Source organism: Oncorhynchus keta, unplaced genomic scaffold (assembly GCF_023373465.1).
Source record: "Oncorhynchus keta strain PuntledgeMale-10-30-2019 unplaced genomic scaffold, Oket_V2 Un_scaffold_2010_pilon_pilon, whole genome shotgun sequence".
NCBI lineage: Eukaryota > Metazoa > Chordata > Actinopteri > Salmoniformes > Salmonidae > Oncorhynchus > Oncorhynchus keta.
In genome coordinates, this window is record NW_026290854.1 from 295,001 (window position 1) to 303,022 (window position 8,022).

General features: G+C 50.2%; 1 protein-coding gene across 1 annotated transcript in view; it reads left to right on the forward strand.

Annotated features, from left to right (window-relative positions):
- The window catches only part of LOC127928018 (proto-oncogene vav-like), an 84,245-nt gene extending 76,903 nt beyond the window's left edge, over positions 1-7,342 (forward strand). Inside the window, 1 exon segment of the mRNA XM_052514924.1 lies at positions 6,558-7,342. Within this exon segment, the coding sequence (XP_052370884.1) occupies positions 6,558-6,611 (54 nt within the window). The 3' untranslated portion in view covers positions 6,612-7,342.
- Positions 7,343-8,022: the final 680 nt, after the last annotated feature.

Here is an 8,022-nt window from a genome sequence, read left to right on the forward strand (position 1 = left end):
AGTCTCTGTCTGTTCCCAGCTAACTCCTGTCTCTGTCTGTTCCCAGCTAACTCCTGTCTCTGTCTGTTCCCAGCTAACTCCTGTCTCTGTCTGTTCCCAGCTAACTCCAGTCTCTGTCTGTTCCCAGCTAACTCCTGTCTTTCTGTCTGTTCCCAGCTAACTCCTGTCTTTCTGTCTGTTCCCAGCTAACTCCTGTCTCTGTCTGTTCCCAGCTAACTCCTGTCTCTCTGTCTGTTCCCAGCTAACTCCTGTCTCTCTGTCTGTTCCCAGCTAACTCCTGTCTCTGTCTGTTCCCAGCTAACTCCTGTCTTTCTGTCTGTTCCCAGCTAACTCCTGTCTTTCTGTCTGTTCCCAGCTAACTCCTGTCTCTCTGTCTGTTCCCAGCTAACTCCTGTCTCTCTGTCTGTTCCCAGCTAACTCCAGTCTCTGTCTGTTCCCAGCTAACTCCTGTCTTTCTGTCTGTTCCCAGCTAACTCCTGTCTTTCTGTCTGTTCCCAGCTAACTCCTGTCTCTGTCTGTTCCCAGCTAACTCCTGTCTCTCTGTCTGTTCCCAGCTAACTCCTGTCTCTCTGTCTGTTCCCAGCTAACTCCTGTCTCTGTCTGTTCCCAGCTAACTCCTGTCTTTCTGTCTGTTCCCAGCTAACTCCTGTCTCTGTCTGTTCCCAGCTAACTCCTGTCTCTGTCTGTTCCCAGCTAACTCCTGTCTCTGTCTGTTCCCAGCTAACTCCTGTCTTTCTGTCTGTTCCCAGCTAACTCCTGTCTCTGTCTGTTCTCAGCTAACTCCTGTCTCTGTCTGTTCCCAGCTAACTCCTGTCTCTGTCTGTTCCCAGCTAACTCCTGTCTCTCTGTCTGTTCCCAGCTAACTCCTGTCTCTCTGTCTGTTCCCAGCTAAATCCTGTCTCTGTCTGTTCCCAGCTAACTCCTGTCTCTGTCTGTTCCCAGCTAACTCCTGTCTCTCTGTCTGTTCCCAGCTAACTCCTGTCTTTCTGTCTGTTCCCAGCTAACTCCTGTCTCTCTGTCTGTTCCCAGCTAACTCCTGTCTCTCTGTCTGTTCCCAGCTAACTCCTGTCTCTCTGTCTGTTCCCAGCTAACTCCTGTCTTTCTGTCTGTTCCCAGCTAACTCCTGTCTCTCTGTCTGTTCCCAGCTAACTCCTGTCTCTCTGTCTGTTCCCAGCTAACTCCTGTCTCTCTGTCTGTTCCCAGCTAACTCCTGTCTCTCTGTCTGTTCCCAGCTAACTCCTGTCTTTCTGTCTGTTCCCAGCTAACTCCTGTCTCTGTCTGTTCCCAGCTAACTCCTGTCTCTGTCTGTTCCCAGCTAACTCCTGTCTTTCTGTCTGTTCCCAGCTAACTCCCGTCTCTCTGTCTGTTCCCAGCTAACTCCTGTCTCTGTCTGTTCCCAGCTAACTCCTGTCTCTCTGTCTGTTCCCAGCTAACTCCTGTCTCTCTGTCTGTTCCCAGCTAACTCCTGTCTCTCTGTCTGTTCCCAGCTAACTCCTGTCTCTGTCTGTTCCCAGCTAACTCCTGTCTCTCTGTCTGTTCCCAGCTAACTCCCGTCTCTCTGTCTGTTCCCAGCTAACTCCCGTCTCTCTGTCTGTTCCCAGCTAACTCCTGTCTCTGTCTGTTCCCAGCTAACTCCTGTCTCTGTCTGTTCCCAGCTAACTCCTGTCTCTCTGTCTGTTCCCAGCTAACTCCCGTCTCTCTGTCTGTTCCCAGCTAACTCCCGTCTCTCTGTCTGTTCCCAGCTAACTCCTGTCTCTGTCTGTTCCCAGCTAACTCCTGTCTCTCTGTCTGTTCCCAGCTAACTCCTGTCTCTCTGTCTGTTCCCAGCTAACTCCTGTCTCTGTCTGTTCCCAGCTAACTCCTGTCTCTGTCTGTTCCCAGCTAACTCCCGTCTCTCTGTCTGTTCCCAGCTAACTCCCCGTCTCTCTGTCTGTTCCCAGCTAACTCCTGTCTCTCTGTCTGTTCCCAGCTAACTCCTGTCTCTCTGTCTGTTCCCAGCTAACTCCTGTCTCTCTGTCTGTTCCCAGCTAACTCCTGTCTCTCTGTCTGTTCCCAGCTAACTCCTGTCTCTGTCTGTTCCCAGCTAACTCCTGTCTCTGTCTGTTCCCAGCTAACTCCCGTCTCTCTGTCTGTTCCCAGCTAACTCCTGTCTCTCTGTCTGTTCCCAGCTAACTCCTGTCTCTGTCTGTTCCCAGCTAACTCCTGTCTCTGTCTGTTCCCAGCTAACTCCTGTCTCTCTGTCTGTTCCCAGCTAACTCCCGTCTCTCTGTCTGTTCCCAGCTAACTCCCGTCTCTCTGTCTGTTCCCAGCTAACTCCTGTCTCTGTCTGTTCCCAGCTAACTCCTGTCTCTGTCTGTTCCCAGCTAACTCCTGTCTCTGTCTGTTCCCAGCTAACTCCCGTCTCTCTGTCTGTTCCCAGCTAACTCCTGTCTCTGTCTGTTCCCAGCTAACTCCTGTCTCTCTGTCTCTTCGTCTGTTCCCAGCTAACTCCCCGTCTCTCTGTCTGTTCCCAGCTAACTCCTGTCTCTGTCTGTTCCCAGCTAACTCCTGTCTCTCTGTCTGTTCCCAGCTAACTCCCCGTCTCTCTGTCTGTTCCCAGCTAACTCCTGTCTCTGTCTGTTCCCAGCTAACTCCCGTCTCTGTCTGTTCCCAGCTAACTCCCGTCTCTCTGTCTGTTCCCAGCTAACTCCTGTCTCTGTCTGTTCCCAGCTAACTCCCCGTCTCTCTGTCTGTTCCCAGCTAACTCCCGTCTCTCTGTCTGTTCCCAGCTAACTCCCGTCTCTCTGTCTGTTCCCAGCTAACTCCTGTCTCTCTGTCTGTTCCCAGCTAACTCCTGTCTCTCTGTCTGTTCCCAGCTAACTCCCGTCTCTCTGTCTGTTCCCAGCTAACTCCCGTCTCTCTCTGTTCCCAGCTAACTCCCGTCTCTCTGTCTGTTCCCAGCTAACTCCTGTCTCTCTGTCTGTTCCCAGCTAACTCCTGTCTCTCTGTCTGTTCCCAGCTAACTCCTGTCTCTCTGTCTGTTCCCAGCTAACTCCTGTCTCTCTGTCTGTTCCCAGCTAACTCCTGTCTCTCTATCTGTTCCCAGCTAACTCCCCGTCTCTCTGTCTGTTCCCAGCTAACTCCTGTCTCTCTGTCTGTTCCCAGCTAACTCCTGTCTCTCGGTCTGTTCCCAGCTAACTCCTGTCTCTCTGTCTGTTCCCAGCTAACTCCTGTCTCTGTCTGTTCCCAGCTAACTCCTGTCTCTGTCTGTTCCCAGCTAACTCCGTCTCTCTGTCTGTTCCCAGCTAACTCCTGTCTCTCTGTCTGTTCCCAGCTAACTCCTGTCTCTCTGTCTGTTCCCAGCTAACTCCTGTCTCTGTCTGTTCCCAGCTAACTCCTGTCTCTGTCTGTTCCCAGCTAACTCCTGTCTCTCTGTCTGTTCCCAGCTAACTCCTGTCTCTGTCTGTTCCCAGCTAACTCCTGTCTCTGTCTGTTCCCAGCTAACTCCCGTCTCTGTCTGTTCCCAGCTAACTCCTGTCTCTGTCTGTTCCCAGCTAACTCCTGTCTCTCTGTCTGTTCCCAGCTAACTCCTGTCTCTGTCTGTTCCCAGCTAACTCCCGTCTCTCTATCTGTTCCCAGCTAACTCCTGTCTCTCTGTCTGTTCCCAGCTAACCCCGTCTCTCTGTCTGTTCCCAGCTAACTCCTGTCTCTCTGTCTGTTCCCAGCTAACTCCTGTCTCTCTGTCTGTTCCCAGCTAACTCCTGTCTCTCTGTCTGTTCCCAGCTAACTCCTGTCTCTCTGTCTGTTCCCAGCTAACTCCTGTCTCTCTGTCTGTTCCCAGCTAACTCCTGTCTCTCTGTCTGTTCCCAGCTAACTCCTGTCTCTCTGTCTGTTCCCAGCTAACTCCTGTCTCTCTGTCTGTTCCCAGCTAACTCCTGTCTCTCTGTCTGTTCCCAGCTAACTCCTGTCTCTGTCTGTTCCCAGCTAACTCCTGTCTCTCTGTCTGTTCCCAGCTAACTCCTGTCTCTGTCTGTTCCCAGCTAACTCCTGTCTCTCTGTCTGTTCCCAGCTAACCCTGTCTCTGTCTGTTCCCAGCTAACTCCTGTCTCTCTGTCTGTTCCCAGCTAACTCCTGTCTCTGTCTGTTCCCAGCTAACTCCTGTCTCTGTCTGTTCCCAGCTAACTCCTGTCTCTCTGTCTGTTCCCAGCTAACTCCTGTCTCTCTGTCTGTTCCCAGCTAACTCCTGTCTCTGTCTGTTCCCAGCTAACTCCTGTCTCTGTCTGTTCCCAGCTAACTCCTGTCTCTCTGTCTGTTCCCAGCTAACTCCTGTCTCTCTGTCTGTTCCCAGCTAACTCCTGTCTCTCTGTCTGTTCCCAGCTAACTCCCGTCTCTCTGTCTGTTCCCAGCTAACTCCTGTCTCTCTATCTGTTCCCAGCTAACTCCTGTCTCTGTCTGTTCCCAGCTAACTCCTGTCTCTGTCTGTTCCCAGCTAACTCCTGTCTCTGTCTGTTCCCAGCTAACTCCTGTCTCTCTGTCTGTTCCCAGCTAACTCCCGTCTCTCTGTCTGTTCCCAGCTAACTCCCGTCTCTCTGTCTGTTCCCAGCTAACTCCTGTCTCTCTATCTGTTCCCAGCTAACTCCTGTCTCTCTGTCTGTTCCCAGCTAACTCCTGTCTCTCTATCTGTTCCCAGCTAACTCCTGTCTCTCTGTCTGTTCCCAGCTAACTCCGTCTCTCTGTCTGTTCCCAGCTAACTCCTGTCTCTCTATCTGTTCCCAGCTAACTCCTGTCTCTCTGTCTGTTCCCAGCTAACTCCTGTCTCTCTATCTGTTCCCAGCTAACTCCTGTCTCTCTGTCTGTTCCCAGCTAACTCCTGTCTCTCTGTCTGTTCCCAGCTAACTCCTGTCTCTCTGTCTGTTCCCAGCAAACTCCTGTCTCTCTGTCTGTTCCCAGCTAACTCCTGTCTCTGTCTGTTCCCAGCTAACTCCTGTCTCTGTCTGTTCCCAGCTAACTCCTGTCTCTGTCTGTTCCCAGCTAACTCCTGTCTCTGTCTGTTCCCAGCTAACTCCTGTCTCTCTGTCTGTTCCCAGCTAACTCCTGTCTCTGTCTGTTCCCAGCTAACTCCTGTCTCTGTCTGTTCCCAGCTAACTCCTGTCTCTCTGTCTGTTCCCAGCTAACTCCTGTCTCTCTGTCTGTTCCCAGCTAACTCCTGTCTCTGTCTGTTCCCAGCTAACTCCCGTCTCTCTGTCTGTTCCCAGCTAACTCCTGTCTCTCTGTCTGTTCCCAGCTAACTCCTGTCTCTCTGTCTGTTCCCAGCTAACTCCTGTCTCTGTCTGTTCCCAGCTAACTCCCGTCTCTCTGTCTGTTCCCAGCTAACTCCTGTCTCTCTATCTGTTCCCAGCTAACTCCTGTCTCTGTCTGTTCCCAGCTAACTCCTGTCTCTGTCTGTTCCCAGCTAACTCCCGTCTCTCTGTCTGTTCCCAGCTAACTCCTGTCTCTCTGTCTGTTCCCAGCTAACTCCTGTCTCTCTGTCTGTTCCCAGCTAACTCCTGTCTCTCTGTCTGTTCCCAGCTAACTCCTGTCTCTCTGTCTGTTCCCAGCTAACTCCTGTCTCTCTGTCTGTTCCCAGCTAACTTCTGTCTCTCTGTCTGTTCCCAGCTAACTCCTGTCTCTCTGTCTGTTCCCAGCTAACTCCTGTCTCTCTGTCTGTTCCCAGCTAACTCCTGTCTCTCTGTCTGTTCCCAGCTAACTTCTGTCTCTCTGTCTGTTCCCAGCTAACTCCTGTCTCTCTGTCTGTTCCCAGCTAACTCCTGTCTCTCTGTCTGTTCCCAGCTAACTCCTGTCTCTCTGTCTGTTCCCAGCTAACTCCTGTCTCTCTGTCTGTTCCCAGCTAACTTCTGTCTCTCTGTCTGTTCCCAGCTAACTCCTGTCTCTCTGTCTGTTCCCAGCTAACTCCTGTCTCTGTCTGTTCCCAGCTAACTCCTGTCTCTCTGTCTGTTCCCAGCTAACTCCCGTCTCTGTCTGTTCCCAGCTAACTCCTGTCTCTCTGTCTGTTCCCAGCTAACTCCTGTCTCTCTGTCTGTTCCCAGCTAACTCCCGTCTCTCTGTCTGTTCCCAGCTAACTCCTGTCTCTCTGTCTGTTCCCAGCTAACTCCTGTCTCTGTCTGTTCCCAGCTAACTCCTGTCTCTGTCTGTTCCCAGCTAACTCCTGTCTCTGTCTGTTCCCAGCTAACTCCTGTCTCTGTCTGTTCCCAGCTAAGTCCTGTCTCTGTCTGTTCCCAGCTAACTCCTGTCTCTGTCTGTTCCCAGCTAACTCCTGTCTCTGTCTGTTCCCAGCTAACTCCTGTCTCTGTCTGTTCCCAGCTAACTCCTCTCTCTGTCTGTTCCCAGCTAACTCCTCTCTCTGTCTGTTCCCAGCTAACTCCTGTCTCTGTCTGTTCCCAGCTAACTCCCGTCTCTCTGTCTGTTCCCAGCTAACTCCGGTCTCTCTGTCTGTAGGTCGGTCTGTTCCCAGCTAACTCCCGTCTCTCTGTCTGTAGGTCGGTCTGTTCCCAGCTAACTCCCCGTCTCTCTGTCTGTAGGTCGGTCTGTTCCCAGCTAACTATGTAGAAGAGGATTACTCTGAATACTGCTGATGTTGCCTCACACCTTCACCTGTGTGACTACTGCTGATGTCTCCTTACTGTCACACCTGTGTGTGAAAGAGACAGTGTGTCCCAATTAAATCCCTACCCCTTCCCTTGCCCCGAACCAGTGCAGTCAAAAATGTGATTTTACTGTTTTGTTTTTTTCAACAATATCTCCACACTATGAGGTTGAAGTAACACTCTGAAATTGTATAAAATGTACGTTAATGTCCTTTTGAAAATCATGCTTGGAATTTCAGCCTGTTCAGGTGGGATGGAGTTTTGACCCACAGCATGACATCACAATCTGATCTGATTTTTCTGTCCAATGGCCAGTCATCATTTATTTGCATATGACTCCACCTACTTTGAAGGGGTAAGCAGGGTAGGCTCTAGTGCAGAGATGGGCAGCTCCAGTCCCACTGTTTCCCTAGCAAACACAGCTGATTAGACTGGCTGTGTTCTGAACTGAAGAACATCATCATTGCATTACTGGAGTCAGATGTCTTAGCTGGGGCTGAAGTGTGACACCAATCAAGCCCCCAAGGACTGGAGTTGCCAATCCCTGCTCTAGAGTCTATTCAATCCTATCCGCCAATCAGAGCTGTGCATGTAAATATATTTAAATTTCTATCAACACACCGACAGAGCATTCCGATGGCTGAAGGAGGCTCAGGGAAATAAATGATAAAACATTTATTTGAAGTTATTTTCATGAAGTAAACACAGTGATTTATTAGACATCCCGTGATGATTTAAAATAAAAAATTAAAAAGACTGCGTGGAGGCGTTAAATGTTTGATCTGTAAGATAGAGGCAATATGGTGGAAGCTTTACCACCACCATAGAGAATGATAGAGGCAATATGGTGGAAGCTTTACCACCACCATAGAGAATGATAGAGGCAATATGGTGGAAGCTTTACCACTACCATAGAGAATGATAGAGACAATATGGTGGAAGCTTTACCACTACCATAGAGAATGATAGAGGCGTTACCACTACCATAGAGAATGATAGAGGCTTTACCACCACCATAGAGCATGATAGAGGCAATATGGTGGAAGCTTTACCAGTACCATAGAGCATGATAGAGGCAATATGGTGGAAGCTTTACCACCACCACCATAGAGAATGATAGAGGCTTTACCACTACCATAGAGAATGATAGAGGCTTTACCACTACCATAGAGAATGATAGAGGCAATATGGTGGAAGCTTTACCACTACCATAGAGAATGATAGAGGCTTTACCACTACCATAGAGAATGATAGAGACAATATGGTGGAAGCTTTACCACCACCATAGAGAATGATAGAGGCTTTACCACCACCATAGAGCATGATAGAGGCAATATGGTGGAAGCTTTACCACCACCATAGAGAATGATAGAGGCAATATGGTGGAAGCTTTACCACT